The sequence below is a fragment of the Lepidochelys kempii genome, chromosome 4 (genome assembly GCF_965140265.1).
Source record: "Lepidochelys kempii isolate rLepKem1 chromosome 4, rLepKem1.hap2, whole genome shotgun sequence".
Classification (NCBI taxonomy): Eukaryota; Metazoa; Chordata; order Testudines; family Cheloniidae; genus Lepidochelys; species Lepidochelys kempii.
Genome location: NC_133259.1, coordinates 79,969,028 through 79,988,459, shown reverse-complemented (window position 1 = coordinate 79,988,459; position 19,432 = coordinate 79,969,028). Strand labels below are relative to the sequence as shown.

Sequence of the window (19,432 nt, the reverse complement as noted above, 5' to 3'; positions counted from 1 at the left end):
GAAGAGGAACCTTAGGGGGCACTCTAGAGCAGTGGTTTTCAAATATTTTTCTGACGACCCAGTTGAAGAAAACTGTTGATGCCTGCGACCGAACAGAGCTGAGGATGAGGGGTTTGGGGTGTGGAAGGGGGTCAGGGCTCCGGGCTGTGGTGTGGGCTCTGGGCTGGGGATGAGGAGTTTGGGGTGCAGGAAGGGGCTCTGGGTTTGGGGGGGCTCAGGGCTGGGGAACGGGATTGGGGCATGGGTTACCTCGGGCAGCTCCCAGGCAGCAGCACAGTGAGGGTGCTAAGGCAGGCTTCCTGCCTGTCCTGGCACTGTGGACCGCACTGTGCCCTGGAAGCAGCCAGCAGCAAGTCTGGCTCCTAGGTGAGGGTGTGCAAGCAGCTCCGCGCGGGTCTCACCCGCAGACACACACACCCAGCTCCCATTGTGCACGGAGCCCCGTGGGCCCCTGCCCCCCACCTAGGAGCCAGACCTGCTGCTGGCTGCTTCCAGGGCGCAGCGCGGTGTCAGAAAAGTTAGGGACTAGCCTGCCTTAGCTGGGCAGCACTGCCAATGGGACTTTTAACGGCCTGGTCGGCAATGCTGACCAGAGTTGCCACGACCCAGTGCCTGACATTCCGTGACCCAGTGCTGGGTCATGACATGCAGTTTGAAAACCACTGCTCTAGAGCAAGGGGAAGTGGGAATCTGCAAGAGGAGTCTGGAAGGCTGAGGGAAAGAATAATGACATATTCCCATTTATCACATTTCCTCCCCCAAAAAGCATACATCAGTAACACTGCCACTCAAATCGCCCTCTCCCACCAACTAGTCACGTCATCCTTTTATTTCCACACCCTCATCACATTCACCCGGGCCCCCTCTGGACTCTCATGTGAAGGTATGAAGGGTAGAGTGGCTGCGACCTTCCCACAGCTCCCTCACAATTCAAAGCCCATGGTAGCTGAGGACTCCGAAAAGCAGGGTGGGTCACATCTCAAAGACCCAGTTACTATGGGGTAGGTAACCATACTGTGTCAGTGTGGATCCCACATTCCTGCCAAACCTTCTGCCTCTGAAATGGTGCTGGGTACATGACAAAAGAAGAGGATGACAATTGTCTCCTGGAGTACCAGGTTTCATGAAGGGTACTCTGTTTAACTAGTCTGGGAAGAGGAGAGAGCTCTCTTGTGCACTTGGGGTTGATTATTACTGTGGCTTATTGTAGGGGGCTGGGGTGTACATCCCTAGTGAACATAACATAGCCCTAGAACTGTTAAGGGAGTGGAGTGCATCATCTGTTTGGCTACTGAAGAGATCCACCACTTAGAAGGGCAGGTCCTCTATGGTGCACTGCATCTCCTTAGTAATGCTGGATGCTTGAAACCAAAAGGCCCATCTCATGGTGACCCTCAAGGCCATCAATGTGGCAGCTGTGTCCAAAGCATCCACAGCAGCTAGGAAGGCAGACGTTGTGACCATTTGGCCTTCCTTCATGATCTCTCAGTTATCCCTACTATCTTGTGAGATTTTTGGAAGGAAGGAGACCGCTATCTCCCAGGTGAGAAAAATGTATTTCAAGAACAAGGCCTGATAGCTCACAATGCAGAGCTGTAGTTAGATGAAGGACTAAACCTTGTGCCTGAAGAGTTCCAGTTTCTGAGTGTCCTCTTTTCAGATGCACTTTGCAGACCACTTTTTTTTTTTTGACCCTGTACCACTAATGCCACTGGGGACCTGGATATAGAAATGCCTCAAATCCTTTTGTGAGACCTGGTACCTCTTTCAAATCCTCTTAGATGAAGAACAAACTGTGTCTGGAGTCTATCAAAGTCACTTCACTAGCTTGCACATACCCTTATTGATGAGGAGGGCAATCCTGGCTGGGGATGAGGAGCTCAGGAGGTCAAAGAGTTTACAGGACTTTTCCTGGATTACCAAGGTTTCAGTGTTCAGGGTCTCAGTGATCTGGGTCAGCAAATCCTGGAGAACCATGAAGTTATCAGGCACTGAAATTGAGAATGACCCACCCCACTGCCCCTTGCGTTTTGCCTGTATTTGTGCCCTAAACAAGGAGCCTCCACTGCCTCCTGCATGATCCCCTCCTGAATGCAGGGGAGACACATCCCAGCTTCATTTCAGTGAGAACGAGTGGGATGGCAAAGGTGATACTGAATGGTGGCACCATTGGGTAGGGCAATCCAGTGCCAGCAATGGTCTTGGTGTGGATGATGTCTTGAGTGGAAATATGCATTCCGCCTCCAAAATGTATCTCAGAACCATGATAGGATAAATCCTTAGTGCCAGCATCGATGCCGGTGGCAAGGTCAGTATTGGACTATTCCTCTTCTCCAGCTCTTCCTCTACACTGCAGTCGAACTCAACCCTCCAGCCCTCGAACCACTGAAGAGCTTAGAGGATTTGTCTCTGATGGACTGGTGTTTATGTCCCTCCATTCAAGACAACCCAGAATGATGCTCAGAGCTATGCTACTGCCTATGCTCCATGTTGGCCTGCCTTTTGGTGATGGTCTTTGGCATTGGGTCCGTGGGTTCTGGGGTTGATGCTGGGGCTACTTGTATCAAGGCTGCCAATACTAGGGCTGCTGGCACCAGGGATCTCAGTGCCAGTGCCTTCTGTAACTTTTTGGCTTTTTCTCACTGCTGGATCCCAGCATGAAGTGTCTGCTGGAGGAGGCACGAGCCAAGGATGGCTTCTTCTGCTCCTGTTAGGCGTTGCCATTTCCTCCAGTTCAAAAGTGATTCTCACAGACTCTACCTGAACTTACACATCTTGGAGAAAAAGGAATGGCAAGCTCTGCATCTGTCTGGAACCTGGCTCTCGCCCAGGCAGCAGCTGTGAGTGGGATTAGTCCATCACAACACAGGAAGCATTTAAATAATCATGGTTTGGAGTGCGCCGTGTGCAGAGGTTGACGCAAAGTGCCTTACTCCACTGTACGGGGCTGTTGTCCTTTCCGAGTCCAATCAGGCCAAAGCTGAGGAGAAGAATGAAGCACTAAAGAGAGTGGTGAGTCAGACACCGCTGTGTTGGTGTCTTGCTACCATGGGTGCCAAGAGGGAACTGAGGGATGGACATGGCAACTCCTCCCTTTATGCTCACAAGGAAGCATGGGAAGGTGGCGCAGGGCATATGCACAGCCCTACTGGACATTGTTATTCAGAAGACTCTGATCTTGCATGCATGAGGCACATGCATAACTACAGTGGAATCCACACAGACATAACTGAAGACAATGGTTGAGATACCCTGCATGGCAGTGCTTTTTATTTTTAAAAGGACACTGCCAAACACTGCTTAGCATTATATTTTTGTGTGAGCTCTGCTGTTTTTAATATGCTTCCAAGACATCTGAAGAGGTCTCTCTACAGATTGCTATTTTCCATTTGCAATCATTAATCCCTTCTTCACATTTCTGATGGATCTGAAATTAACAGCTCCTTTCTTCTCTATTTTCATCATTGAGGATAGAAACACCAACTGGGGAATTAGCATATAAATTTATTGGTGCTACAAACCTGTGATGAGTTCACATGTTGTTTCTGTATAGATCCCACAAAGAGAGCAGTGATTTGCACAGAAAGAAAATGAACAACTGAGTGGCAGATTTAGATTTTTTAAAGGTAATTTAAAATCTAAAAGGTCATTTAAAATCTGCAGGCCATTCTCCCAGACTACAAACATTTAAAAAGGTCAGTTAAATGCACTGAAAAATTAAAGGGTTAAACTATTTATCTACTTTTTTTAAAATGTTCTCCCTTTCTGATCCTTAGAGAGATTCATTTCAACATTTTAAGAGTTGGATCCCTCATTTCTTTCATCTTTCAAATTAAGAATTGCTGATTTTCATCCAATTTAAAAGAGTTGAGGAAAGAACTTACTGAAATGTTTTGTTAATATTTCAACCAATAATTTCCTTTTGCTGTTCATTAAATATAGCAGTGGCCTGATTTTCAGAGAAGCTGCGAAACTGCAGCTCCCATTGATTTCAGCATGAACTGTGTATGCTCAGCATCTCTGAAGAAAAAATCAGACCACTTGACCTTCAACACAGCATCAGCTTCTGTTATATCCTTTCTACTCTGTGGCCACAGTTACTGGAACAAAAGGCTAAAAAGAAAGAAAATCCTCACCAAAATAAGTCAGTAAAGGATCAGAACTATTACCTTGAATTTGAAAATACTACCCTTGAAATTTCCAGGGAGAAGGACATTTGGATTTGAGTATCTACATCTGAACCTTCCCCAGTGTGGAAAAGATCTCATCAGAAGGAGAAATGGCTCAAAATTGTGGGAGTTTTGCAAGTTTTGACTTCAGAAGACATCCACTGTTTGGGGACAAAATCTCACAAGAACTCAAGATTTTGACTCAGTCATAGCTGCACTACAGCACTAAATCATCTTTAAACCTGAACTTTAGCCAGATCCTAATCCAGATTCACCATCCCAGCCCATTTCTAAAAATAATCATTTTTGGGCAAATGGTGTAACATATTCTAAAGAGCAAAAAGCTAGGTTATGATTTTGGTCCCAATACTGTAGGGGTTTCACCTATCTTAGAATGACTACAGTCTGGTGAAATAATGCCCTTAGAATTCTAAATAGCTCCTTGTAAAGGAATTTAGCCACTCTCTTGGATAATTTTTTTAAGATTAAGTAAACCTATCACCACTACAGTAACTATAAGGCATTGTGCTCTGTACCTGCAGGGCCAGCAGAGAGCGTGCAAGTTTACTGACAGATCTGATCCCCAGAGCTGTAATGCTTTTGAAGCAGCAACGAGGAAGAGTATACAGAACCGCCTTGTTGGCTTGGGTTGCTATAACAACTCAATTGGAAGAAGCAGATACAGATGTAGGGAAGAAATTGTATTTGCAAAACAGAAGAGGATAAAAACCTATTGGGGAAACATTTCCAGGGTTCTAAGAGTGTACTATAAATCATGAAGAACAAGAGACTTTTAAATTCATTTTTGAAATATTTATGGCAGTGGCTCTGACGCTCTTTTAAATTATAAATTCTTTAGAGCAGGGACCTTGTCTTTATATTTGTCTGAAAAATAGCTAACACCCCGTTGGTATCACAGATGCAAATAAGTAAAATAAATTCAGACTGAGACTACTGAAAGCATTACCTTTTTGTCAGGTTTTGGTGAATTACATATGGAATTAAGAGCCTGTCTCTTATATTCAAGTTTGTCATTTAGCTGGCGAAGTTTATTTACAGCATAATTTGCCTGTTCATTAATTCTTGCGCTGCATTCATCAATAACGTCTTCACAACCTTGGCTCTAGAAATAAAAATGTTAGTTATTAAAAAGTCTATGTCACTGATGCAAAATAAGTTAAATCTGTTACCTGTTTGCTATGCATGCTTCATTATTTGCACTTTATATCTATGTACAACAAACAATTAATCTCAGTATAGACCCTCAGTGGGTCACTCAGTGGTTGGGGGGGAGGGATAGCTCAGTGGTTTGAGCATTGGCCTGCTAAACCCAGGGTTGTGAGTTCAATCCTTGAGGGGGCCATTTAGGGATCTGGGGCAAAAATTGGGGATTGGTCCTGCTTTGAGCAGGGGGTTGGACTAGATGATCTCCTGAGGTCCCTTCCAACCCTGATATTCTATGATTCTATGACCCGGGGTTCTCAAACTTAATTGCACCGTGACCCTCTTCTGATAACAAAAGTTACTACACGAGGGGGGACCGAAGCCTGAGCCCGCCAGATCCCTGCCTCCCTGCATGGAGGGGCCAAAGCCAAAGCCCAAGGGCTTCAGCCTGTAATCTCAGCCTCACTACCCATGGCTGAAGCCCTCAGGCTTCGTCCCCAGACAGTAGGGTTTCGACTTTGGCTTCAGCCCCTGACCCAGCAAGTCTAAGCCAACCCTGGCGATCTCATTAAAATGTGGTCGCAACCCACTTTGGGGTCCCGACTCACAGTCTGAGAACCACTGGTATAGACAAATCCCAGACTAAAAGGGCATGTGGTGCAAAAGTTATAATAGATTCTTATTTTTACTTCCACGTCTATCATGTAATGTAGCAGTAAGAAGCTGACAAAGAGCCTTAGTCTCAGTTACACTATGTCCCATTTAGGCTGCTCTGATAGTATAAACGGACTTTAAACTGTGGCTTTATTGTAAGTGAGAATAAGACTCAACATTTGGAATATAAAAGCAGAATACAAGTTGGTGGTCATAATTAGTATTCGAAGCCACACACTGAGTAAATACTGCAGCTCTGAGTCTTGAAGACGGTGGAAATATATTGCCACTCCAACACATATTTATATATGGCCACTTCAACACAGGTGCACTGGGGAGTCAGCAAGAAGCCCTCAGAAGGAGAACTACAAGATGACTGCAGGTGGGAAGTGCAAGGGAAGTCCAGGCAGTGATACCAGAAGCACTGGAGACCCCAGGGAGCATGTCTTGGTTGTGACACAGGCCGGGCCACTGCCCCACTCCTCCCTATGTGCTGGCACTAGTGCAAAAGAGTGGCAACTGTGGAAGAAGGGGAGAGCTCGCTCTACCTGTTCTACAGCTATAACAAACTCACTGTCCAGCAACTTCCCTCCGCCATCATCTCCGGAGATATTATGGGTCAGCTGGACGGTGCACCTCTTGCCCTCCCCTCACAGTACAGCTCTGCCTCTAAAGATACGTAACGAAACCTTTCAGCCTGATTTTTCAGAAGTGCCAAGCACCCCTGGCTCCCACACCCTCATGGGAACTGAGCACCACTGGGCGGGGGGGGTTTGTAGTGGTGTTAATCAAGCCATAAGTTTCTGCTAACAAAAACAAACCCTCCAGAAATATAACTATGCCAGAGGAAAATGATTTCTCAGTTGCATCATTTGCTATACATGAAACTGAAGGACCATGAGCCAACAGTATTATTTCCCCCCATATCTGAAAGCCTGTGAAAGCTTCTGCAGACAAGATTCACTTCTTCTTATGCTCCTTTCAAAGCCCCTTGTGGCTCACTGTAGAGCAATTAGCATTGCTGTATTAGAGAGAAGTGCTCTAATTGTACACTCTTCATTAACAATTTGTGACAAACAGTTTAAAAAAAAATCTTTATCCACACTGCAGAGTTGCTGATAGATGGAATGAGATGTGCAAAGACCAAAGTGCAGCCTTCAAAATCTGCACATATTCCCTCAAGGATTTAAAGGAAAGATAACTGATGGTAATGCTGAAGAATTAAGTGCTGACGACTGTAGGAGAGTCCAAAATAAATGTTATTTGACCAAAAAAAAAATACCAACAGCTATTCTTGAAATGTTGTATAAGTTTCTTTAGGGAAAATGCTATCTGTGTCAGGTTCTAGATAACATACATAAGGAAATCAAAATCACACAACTTTTTTTTTTTTTAATACTTTGCCATTTCTGGGCAATAAGTCAGTGTTTCCTGAAACACCTATTGATTGCAAGGCTCAGAAGGACACATTTTTGAGGTGCCTTTGGTCTCCCTATGATTTGGAATATACATAGCTGAATAACAGGAAGAGAAACAGGAACCTTGAGTTCCTTATCAAGAAAAAAAACCCATTTAACAAAAGAGCAAACATTAAAAGAGGGAACATGCTACAAAACTGTGTGTTTGAAGTATTTCCCTAGGATAGTTTGCCTCTCAAAACCATCTGTGGAGGACAAGGGATGGATAGAATCCAAAGTTTCATTTGAAGACCTTTCAATCATATTTAAATATTAAATCGGAAAACCTCAGATTCTGAGTTACTGTTTCCTAGTGTTTAGGACTGCGAAGTGCGAGTCAGCATATCTGGGTGCTAATTCCAGTTCTGCCTCTCAGTGTGACCTTTGTCAATTCCCTTAACTTCTCTGTGTCTCAGTTTACCCACTTGTAGAACAAAGATATTAGTCCTTCTCTTGCTGGAGAGTTGTTAGGCTTTATTCATTAATGCCTGTGGAGTGCTTTGAGATCCTTGGTTAAAAGTGTAGCTAAATAAGTGCCTCTGATCTAGCTCCTGAAAAGATTTACAGAACTTGCCTGCAAAGACATCTGGCCCTGGAGAGCTTCCCTTTGGAAAGTCGTCTTATAGTATTTTGAACTTCATCTTTAATATCTCCAAGTCAAGTTGTACTTTTTGTTTTTCAGCTTTATCCTCTAATATAGCCTAAAAGTTAATTTCTTTGGTAAATTAATAAAAATCACTAAGATTATGAATACACAATAATATTTTCTTTTCATCTAAGACATGGTCTATATAAGCTCTTGAGCATCATTCCCCCCCACTCCCTTTTTACTGCTTTCAGTACATATATTCTGTAGGGGTTTGAGGCTTTATAGATTAGAGCTCACTGGGGAGGAAGTTAGTTTATAGAAGATGTAGACAATTGTTTTCTTCTCTCCTTTCAATTTACTTTAGTTTTATCAATATATGTGATTAGTACAAACTCCAGATTGAAATAATAATTGTTTAAGCCAACTTAAACAGTAAACAGCTGAAAACAAAACAAAATAAATAATTGAAAACTCATCTTTCACTTCCTTTACCAAAAGGCAAAGCTTGCAAGTTGATATCTAGAACAAAATGCTCAGGATCTAAAGAGTAGAAGGATAGACATGCTCACTATGGAGTATGAAAAGGTTGGTATTTGAAAGCTTTTACAAACCTCAAAAGCTCTTAATTACTTTAACAAAGTTCAACCAGTCAGTCATTTTGCTCCATTTGATGTTAAAGAAATCATCAGTTAATTGTTAAGGGTAGTATCTTTTTAAACCCCCTGCCATATGTTGAACACGCTTTATTATGTGATCATAATATGGAACACCCAGCATGTAAGCAACTGGAGATATGTCAAAATGAAAGCTAAAAATTAAATGGCAAGGTTTACCATTATCATAATCGTATTGCATTTGTATATTGGTTTAAAAATGCCATGCACCCTAGTGATGATCCAAGCATAGACATGCTTGCAGCTACTCTTCTTGGATAAAAGAATGCAAATTGTTCTTTGTACCGATGAAGTACAAAGGTAACACTGAAATTTCAAGTCTTCTCAGAAGAGACTAAACAACTTCTCAATAGTTTAGCAGAGCTGAGGAAAATCCTTCCTTCATCAAGTACAAACACTTTGCATCCCTGGAACCGAAGACAAGACAAAGTGCCTCTTTGCTATCTATATGCATACTATTAGAGACCTGTGTAAAAACTGAAAAAAATGAATATGATCAACTTTGTGGTGTTTGGTGGAATAGCTTACGAGATATAAATAACAAAGATTGAGAAAGTAGTAAAATAAACACAAAGCTTGAGAATAGGAAGTACTCATTAGCTTTTCACTCAGATCATCCTCCGGTAATAAAAGCAGCAAGAATTATAGATTTGACTCACCACTTCATCCTTGTCCTCAGAAGTCAACTGAACTGCAATTCTCTCTTCTTCTTTCTTGATCAGCCTCTCATATAAATCACTGACAATGAAGGAGGGGTAGTACCTGTCCTTTAGTGTTTCATAAACATCAGTCTGAATTTTGTAGAAAACTTCAATGCCTTTATTGCCCACAAGACTTTCCTGTATTTCTTTGTAAAGTGACTTTTCCACAGGGATTTCTCTGCTTTCCACAAAGAAATTCTGATAAATTTCACTCACTAGTTGAGGTATTTCAGCCTGGAAAATAAAGGGGGTAGGATGGGGGAAAGAAGAGAAAAATAAATGTAAAAAGAGGACCATGTCTCAGAATCCTCATGGATTTTATTTAAAGAAGGTTGAACTGGCTGTCTCTTGTGCCTGAATATGCAAGTGCACATCTCTACATCTCATGTTAATATCAGCTACCATGCTTGGGCAGCCATGCAGAATAGTCAGTTTTACAAGATATAAAATGATGGATGTCTGCATACCCAAGGAAATGACTAAGCCCTGAAATTTGACCTCTCTTTACCAGCTTTTGTATTGTATTGAGACGGAAAGAGAATATTATAGCAGCTTTTTGCTCCCCATTCTAAACTGAAATTTCAAAAGCGAATTAGTTGCGTCAGGTTTCTTAGCTTTTAGCTTTAACCGGATGTACAAATTCTCTTTGCAGAACATTTTTTGTTTTATAAAATGGGACTGTAACCAGTCTAATAATTATTTAGTGAGCGACAACACCAAAACAAATACGCAAACATATTCACCATGTATACAAAAAGGGCATAGGGATGAAATTTGCACCAAAAAATGAGGGAAGAGGTTAAATAAAAAAAAGGAAAATGCTCAATGTATGTGACAATCTCCCTGAAAAGTATATCAAGTGACCCATGTCTACCAGATAGGGGCAGAATTCCATGGAGCAGTATAAGCATGAGATGACAGAACATCGGCAAAAACAATGACAAACATGACTCAGGACACTCATCACTCTTGAAAATACAAAGGGCAACCCTAGTAATAGGTCCTGGAGTGATTAATAGCTAAATTTGAGCCTGTGGATATTGTCAATCATTCACTTGGACCACATCTTCTACTGCTCACTATTCATAGTGTTCCAGAGTAACAGCCGTGTTAGTCTGTATTCGCAAAAAGAAAAGGAGTACTTGTGGCACCTTAGAGACTAACCAATTTATTAGAGCATAAGCTTTCATGAGCTACAGCTCACTTCCTCAGATGCATATCGTGGAAACTGCAGCAGGCTTTATATATACACAGAGAATATGAAACAATACCTATTCCCACCCCACTGTCCTGCTGGTAATAGCTTATCTAAAGTGATCATCAGGTGGGCCATTTCCAGCACAAATCCAGGTTTTCTCACCCTCCACCCCCCCACACAAATTCACTCTCCTGCTGGTGATAGCCCATCCAAAGTGACAACTCTTTACACAATGTGCATGACAATCAAGTTGGGCTATTTCCTGCACAAATCCAGGTTTTCTCACATCCCCCCCACCCCCATACACACACAAACTCACTCTCCTGCTGGTAATAGCTCATCCAAACTGACCCCCCCCCCCAGATGTTCTGGTTTAACTTGGATTTTAACTTGAAGAGTGGTCAGTTTGGATGAGCTATTACCAGCAGGAGAGTGAGTTTGTGTGTGTATGGGGGTGGGGGGGATGTGAGAAAACCTGGATTTGTGCAGGAAATAGCCCAACTTGATTGTCATGCACATTGTGTAAAGAGTTGTCACTTTGGATGGGCTATCACCAGCAGGAGAGTGAATTTGTGTGGGGGGGTGGAGGGTGAGAAAACCTGGATTTGTGCTGGAAATGGCCCACCTGATGATCACTTTAGATAAGCTATTACCAGCAGGACAGTGGGGTGGGAATAGGTATTGTTTCATATTCTCTGTGTATATATAAAGCCTGCTGCAGTTTCCACGATATGCATCTGAGGAAGTGAGCTGTAGCTCATGAAAGCTTATGCTCTAATAAATTGGTTAGTCTCTAAGGTGCCACAAGTACTCCTTTTCTTTATTCATAGTGTGTGATTTGTCATCTAAGTCATGATAAGGTATTGTTCTGCTCCCTGATTTGATGAAAATGTTTTTTTAAACAGAGAATACATGACAATCAATGAATAATAACTGATGTTCAATATGAAAATTTGGATTTCATGCTAAGGGAAATCCAGAAAGTTTCACCAAATATATTCACAAATAAACCTCTGGCTACTCCAATATTCACAAACAAAAAATATTTCCTCCCTGTGTCCACAGCATACTTACCCCGTCCAGTGTTCAGAGCTGCTTCTTGCAGTTTTAAATTATACTTTTCTACCCCCATTTCTGAACCCACTTACCCATCCGATATAGTACAGTGTTCTACAATGTGCCACTTCAATGACTTTACTCGTATCACTCTGGAGCCAAAAGGTGTTCTGAACTAGCAGAAGAGGGGTCTTAAAGAAAAATCTCTTTAAGTACACACAGAAAAAGTAAGTATCTTTAACTTGTGATCTCAAGCTCACTGAAATCAGTGGAAAGACGCCTATGCTCTTCAATGGGCTTTGCATCACTCCCAATGGGAGGAGTAGCATAAAAGGAACAGTGTAGGTGTAGTAGCTATCCAGTTGAAAAGTTTTGAGCAGCGAGACAAGGTACTGCATGGTAATTTACTTGGTAATAAGATAAGGGCAGCTATAAAACAGTCAATAAATTACTGAAAATTATTTCTCAGTGGGTTAAGAAAAAACGCTATACTGGTTTTGTCTCTTTTAAATGGGCTGTTGTATGTGACCTTTTTATCATCATTTGTGTTTATAACTCCTTCTCTTTCCTCCTCTCTGTTCAAAAAGTAAAGGATTTTTAAATTATGCCCTGTTATCAGAAGACCAAGGCAACATAAATAGATTGAAATAATGAAATTTCTAGCACCATTCTGTGCTCCATTTCTTAGACTAAAAAAAGAAAATGTTAACAGAGAATTTTTTTCATATATTTATTTTGCAGCAAAATTCACCATATAAATATTCAGTTTTATTTACAAGCCCCCATATACTTCACACTACTTCTACCTTGTTAGCATTCTTCAGATAGTCCACAGACTCCCAAAGGCTAATCAAAGCCCTCTTGTCCATCCTTTCCATGTACAGTCGAAAGTGCTCTCGGTAGGATGGGTTGGCCAAAATATCCTCAAACTGAAGAATCTGTACAGGAGAAATCAAGTATAAAACCCAGAAAAGTAACTAAATGAGATTTATCAACAACTATTCATAATCAAACCACTTGACGTAAACAGTTAAAGTTCAAGCACGTTAATGTATCCCCGTGCTGAAATGGTCATGCTGAATTAGTTACAGTACTGCCGAACTTTTTAGTGTGCCTGCCACACACAAATCTCATCTACATAAGCAAAATTCTCCCTTGTTGACAACATGCATCTAAGCAGTGCAGTTAAACTGGTGCTGAACGTAGTTTAACAGCAAGTGAAACATTTTGTCCGTGACTACACTTGTACTACAGATACAGAAAAGCAGCAGAGCCTACCTAAAGGGTTGCTTTCAGAGTAGCAGCCGTGTTAGTCTGTATTCGCAAAAAGAAAAGGAGTACTAGTGGCTAACCAATTTATTTGAGTATAAGCTTTCGTGAGCTACAGCCCTCTTCAGTACTCCTTTTCTTTTTACATGAAGGGTTGGGACTCAGGCATGTTTTAGTTGGGTTAGTGAATGAGGATTTTCCTGAATAAAGATTTGCTATAACTTTTGCCACCTTTGTAAGAGATGAACAGGCACTGGTATCCATACAGTGAACAAACTAGGAAAAGAAGAATATGCTGGGTATGTGCACCATTCATTTCTCTCCCAGGGAAGAGAACCCATTGTCAATCAACACATTGTCAAAGATTTAAATTCCACCTCCACCAATTAGGACGCATAACAGATTTTATGTCTATCTATTTGAAGAAAAGTAAATGCACAGTACCTCTGGATAAAAGGTTTTAAGGACTTTTTCCCCCTAAAGGTGAGCATCCAAGGGCCATGCCACCCTATGCAGCTTTCACACTCAAAATTCAAATTATATCTGAAGTCAATGAGAGTTTGGGGTACATAAGAAATCATAGATTGGTCCTAACTGTAGCAGCAACTTCAAAATGATTTTTTTCATATTATTCTCTTTTTCAATATACCCAGAGTAATTTCAAACAGCCTGTTTCATTAACTATGCTATGCAACTAATTATAGAATCATAGAAGATTAAGGTTGGAAGAGACCTCAGGAGGTCATCTAGTCCAAGGCCCTGCTCAAAGCCGGACCAACCCCAAATAAATCATCCCAGCCAGGACTTTGTCAAGCCAGGCCTTAGAAACATCTAAGGATGGAGATTCCAACACCTCCCTAGGGAACCCATTCCCTTGCTTCACCACCCTCCTAGTGAAATAGCCCCTCCAATCTCTTTCACCTAGAAGGGCAGTGGCTGCAATGGAAGAGCAAGGAACGTGGATATAAAAAGCAAGCAATCCTACAGAACGTAGACAAGAATTCAGAAGTGAATGGGGAGAATATGCCATCCAAAAAAAAAAAAAAGTTCTCGTCTATTAGAGTCCCTAAAACGGACACTCATTCCTTCTATTTTTTTTTTTTTATTTCTATTGTGTGTGAATTCAGTAATTGTGAAGCTACTCAGCTGAAAAAACAGAGCACGTCACTCTCCAGGATTATCTATAGAAGCTGGTACAGCACAGGCAGCAAATTAGACTGAATGCTGCATCGATCCGGACATGGTGGAACCACCTCCGGAGGGAAAGAGTAATTCAGTCTCTTATGTTCATCCAATCATTGGCCTGTCTGCTAAAATTACCAGCAATGGGGACAATTATTAAACATTAAAACCTGAAAGTAGTAATTTATAGCTCTGCTGTGGGACAAGCTGTTGTAATAAATACCCTTTCACAGTGGCAGTTATGTCAGCTTGACACGAGTTTGCATACGACTCCATAGCTGTTGTCATCTTAAATGTTATTTATGAAGACTGCACCTTTGTAATTAGCAATTGAAAGTGCAAAATGACATCTGTGTGTTTAAAACAATCTAACCGTGTTTACTTAGAAAAAGTCAGTTATCTGGTTTTATTTCTGTGGCAAGATGAAATATTTAAATAACTGTTCCTTTCCAATAATTCCGTTGTTGTTGTTAACCATCTGGAATATCCTGCAATCAAGATACTGTGCATTTTATCTGTTATTTAAATAACCGTTACTGTCCCAACTGATTAGATCCTTCTAAGTATTCTGGGGCATAATCCAAGCCAAGGACATAATTTAATGTCAGAAGAAAACTAGTCAGAAACTTTACATATTAGATTATGATTTGCCATTCTGCAGCCTAACACCACAAAAAATGATGATCCTCCAAAGCAGTTCAGTCTTAAATTTACAGTGCGTTGTTAGATTTGATTTCAAATATTTCACTGATCAGAAATATGGTCTAGGGGAATGAGCACTGGACTGCAAATCAGTTCCCCAGTTCTAATCACTCCATCAATGACATTCTGTGTCACAATCACTTAATCTTGCTACTTCTATTTACCTACCTTTAAAATGAGAATAATCCTTACCAACCAACCTCAGAGCAATTGTTCAGCGGATTAGTTGCAAACTGCTTTGTAGATGTAAGATGCCATAACAGCAAAATATTGTTAGCTAAGATGCACGGTCACTTCATCCATCACAAAGGTAAGATCATTATTGGCTTTTAATTATCAAAAATACGAGAGAAAATTCTTGAAGTTTAAGAGATCTGATGAAATCTCAGATAGTCTACTTCAAAACAACTCAACGTGTCTATTGTGTTTTTCATCTCTTTTCTCATTCCTTATTAAAGAAGGTATACAAATGAAAGAACAATCTTTGTTCCTTAAGAGTGCACCAGTTTCTACACATGCTTGGTCTCTACCTTACTAAATGATAATAGTTAGCTCTTCTGTGGCGTAGTGTTTCTATCTTTAGATTACAAAGATTTACATTTTACAGATGGGGAAGCGGAGGCAAAGAGGGTGAAGTCACTTTTTTACGGTCACTGAGTAAGTCACTGGGACAGTTGGAACTAGAACCCAAAGGGCTCGGTTCCCAGTTCAGGCCCATCTATCCACTGGACCATGTTACCTCCCTAAATTGTAATTCCTTCATGGTACAATAATTTCTACAGCAAGTCAGTCATGATGCCATAGAAAATTAGGACTTCAAGCAAAAAAAAAGAACCACTGACAGTTTAAATCTTAAGAAGCAGATTGCATGAAAACACACAAGTGAATAAAGAATAAGGTAAGAAATACTGATGAATGATATTCAGTTTTTTCATAAGGCATCAGTAAAGGAGCTCTTTAAAAAAGTGAAAGGTGAACAAAAATATCAATATTTTAATCATCATTCATCACAATAAATGACAAGGAAGTAGATTTTATGACTGAGCTAAATGTTCATGATTATTTTGCAGGACTGGACTACAACATACATACAATTCAAGACCTATACTGCTGAGAATCCCTATGTTCGCACTACACTATCCTTCCGTTTTGAAGAGACAGGATATTGAACCCTGCTTTGAAATGTTCCGTGAGGGATTCCTGTATGTTTCAGTATCACTGTTGCTCACTATCAACCCTGATTAGAGGATAGACGGAAGTTACTCTGGCACACATACACATTTGGGTCACGTGCACATCCTCAAACCAACATACATTGAGTAGATCTAATCTTAGAACTATCGGCCTCAACGGTGACCCTTTAAGCCTTTTTAACTCTGAAGCAGCTTCAAGGTTGAGGAGAAAACTAAGCAGCAACCTTTATCTCTGCTTGAAGACAATGGTTAAAGCAAAGTACACAGAACTTTTTGTCCCTCGCAATTCTGAACAACCCAAGACCTGGTGATTATACAGTAGGTGAGACAAATGTGAAATCATTATTTTATTGTGAACTGTTAATCCAACGTGCCCATGGCCTGCCCAGTGCTATTTATAGGGCTCTGTACTACAAATTAAATGCAACAGTACTTAAAAACAAAAAACAAAAAAAACTAGAAACCTTGAAGATTCTCTGAAGTTTGTATATTGACCTACAAGTAAAATGCATGTGTTTTATGACCAGCCTTGCTTTTGCTGTCAGAGAAATGAGCATAATTTTGGATCTTCGTCTTTTTCATTCCTTTAATCTACAACACAAGTACTACTACACAATAGACCATGGTTTCCCCACATACACACTGACCTATTCATGAAACAATGAAGTATAGCTAGTAGCTGTTTCCTGAGCTATAGCAGACTTTGTGCTTTAGAGAAGAGTGCTACCAGAGGAGAGTTTAGTGAACAGAAATCTAGTTGCTATGAGGGTTTTCTGACAGGAGGATGGTATTTATAGTCTAGTAAGATGTCTTCTGTTTTGATACCTTCCCTTTTTTAGGAAACAGAAAAATAGAAAGTGAATGATACTGGAAAGATACCCCCATGATGTAAGTTAATAATCATGACATGATCCCACAAAAAGGATATTGTTTGTACCTTGATTACAATAATGCATTGTTTTAAAAAGCAAATCATCAATACCTTAAAAACCTTTGACTTTGTGGCAATAGATAGACCCACTATATTGACTAGCAATCAAGGATTACTGAGCATTTACCATTTAAGGAGCTCTGGCTATTTTCCCTACCATTTACTCTGGGAAGAAATCCAAGCAAAACACATACTTTCAGACTAACACATTACTTATCTGCCGTGATCTTTTTTACTTTAGCATATACAAGAGACAATGAGGGAGGGAAAGGGATAAGAGTTTTAAGCCCTTTTCCTTTATACCATCCTTACAGGTTATCCAGATATAAAGATAACTTGTGACAAATAGCATAAGGAAAAGACGCTGGAGTATCAGAAATCACAATCAAAGTGTGGTCACTTACAACAAAGAATCAATGTATATACCTTGTCTGTGGTGGAGGCAAGCTAATTTTTTCTCTTCCACTACAATTTCCACTCAGCCATGATCAGCAGAACAGTTGTGCAGTCAGGTTGTCTTTGCCTGAGAGCAAACTCAAATGGTTTCTGGCTGCAAGGAGTTTTTCATCCATTTTGTAGTTTGATTGAAATCAAGACTGCAAGTGCTCCATGGACCACTGGTGGTTCACAGAACACAGTTTGGGAATCAATCAGCTAAAGACTCTGTACAACACTCCTTCTAGATAAGACAATGTAACTACTGTGCAGAGTGCAGCTTACAGATCATGTAAATCATTTCTTCAATGAATATTAGACAACAGGAACTTGATCAGACTACTGCATTGCTGTGCAGGTGTAATTTTTTTAGAAAAAGGATAAAGATCTTAAATAGATTATAAAGGGTACATTATATTCTACCTTAATTCAAAGGTCATACTTTTCTGGAACCAAATATCATAAGCAATATAGCAGAAGGGTCAGTGTGATGTTTCATTCCATATTCTTTATGAAAATATGCTTATGATATAAATATGACATAACTGAGATGTACTGTATGCAAGATGGGTCTTGTAAGGTATCATTGGAAAGGTTATGATTTACTGAGTGTGATTATTCAATTTGTATGCCTGTATCATTTCTGTATCTGAAGTTAGGAATATTGACTATGTATCTGTATTTCAACTATGCTACTTTGGATGATGCCCACTGCTAACACTTCAGGTACAACAATGGAAAAGCCAGACAGAGCTCATGGCCCATCAGTGAGGACAATGGACTGTGAAAAGGCTTGGCCTTCCTGCGGATGCTCCATACTGCCAGTGACTCCTAGACGTTGTGATACTACCGAGTCAGGTGGTCTTGTCACCGGATACTAAACATTACCTGGGACTTCTTGTAACTTTCCACTGAAGAGAAGGGGGGGGTCAAGTTTGGGAAACACACGATTCCTGCCTTATGTAAATCCTATTTAAGGGTGGGGAGGAAGGCAAATGAGCCTCCTCTCCATGGCTGTCTGCCCAAGAAGAAAGACTGCTAAAGCCACCTGAAGAGAAGGCAAGGGGGAGTCCAGACTGAGACAGGGGTCTAGTCTGAAAAGGAATATAACTGGAACTCTGAACCACAGAAACATTGCAAAGTGCCTGCAACAATATCTATGGTGAGAAATACTATTTGTAACCAATTTCTTTGGTGATACTAGCTGTGTGCACGTTTGATTTTATTTGCTTAGTAATCTGCTTTGTTCTGTTTGTTACCCCTTTTACCACTTAAAATCTGCCTTTTATAGTTAATAAAATTTGTTTGGTTTAATAATAAACTTGGTTTATGTAATTTCTAACTGAGGGGGACAAGAAGCATGCACACCTCTCTCCACATTGAGGGAGGGGGTGAATTTAATAAAACCTTTGGATTTGTACCCCTTAAAAGGAGCAAGCATCAGAGTGTTGGAGCAAGTCCCTTAAGCTGAGTCTTCCCAGAGCTGATCTGCAGCGGTGTGTGGCCCTGCCTGTGTGTGTGTTAGAGGAGGCTTTAATAGCCTGGCTCAGCAAGACAGGTAAAAGGGAGCCCATACTGGCAGAACAGGTAGACTCAGTGGTATCTCAGCACATCAGGTGGATTCCCAAGGGGTCCAACCCATCACAGTCAGTATCCCAGCTAACTACAAAAGACTGATTTAGCCAACATCTAGTTAAAAACACACCCCTTTACTTTCAAATTCAGGGCCTAGCCAGAGCAATCAGATTCAGGTCCATGCAGTAAGATGTTTGTATATTGACCTACAAGTAAAATGCAGCTGTTTTATAACCAACATTGCTTTTGCTGTGAAAGAACTGAGCATAATTTTTTCTTTTAGCTTTTTCATGCCTTTAATCTATAATATGAGAACAGGAACCCTGACTTCACTTCCAAACTAATTCTATAATTGAAGTATTTATTAAAATGAGGACATTTACTGGAAATACGACACCTCTATCCCACCAAAGAGGAAGGTTGTGTGGCAGTGACAAAAGTATAATTCTGAGCTATTAGTCAACTCATTCTTCATTTAAATAG

General features: G+C 40.8%; 1 protein-coding gene across 4 annotated transcripts in view; it reads right to left on the bottom strand.

The window, feature by feature from the left end:
- The window catches only part of SNX25 (sorting nexin 25), a 148,101-nt gene that overhangs the window by 45,218 nt on the left and 83,451 nt on the right, over window positions 1-19,432 (bottom strand). For 3 of the 4 annotated variants that reach the window (XM_073341842.1, XM_073341839.1, XM_073341840.1), the window contains 3 exons: window positions 12,469-12,600; window positions 9,367-9,642; window positions 5,137-5,292 (listed from right to left, as the gene is read on the bottom strand). In XM_073341842.1, the coding sequence (XP_073197943.1) occupies window positions 5,137-5,292; window positions 9,367-9,642; window positions 12,469-12,600 (564 nt within the window). The remainder of the gene's footprint in view (window positions 1-5,136; window positions 5,293-9,366; window positions 9,643-12,468; window positions 12,601-19,432) is intronic. The other variant, XM_073341841.1, reaches the window with a different exon arrangement.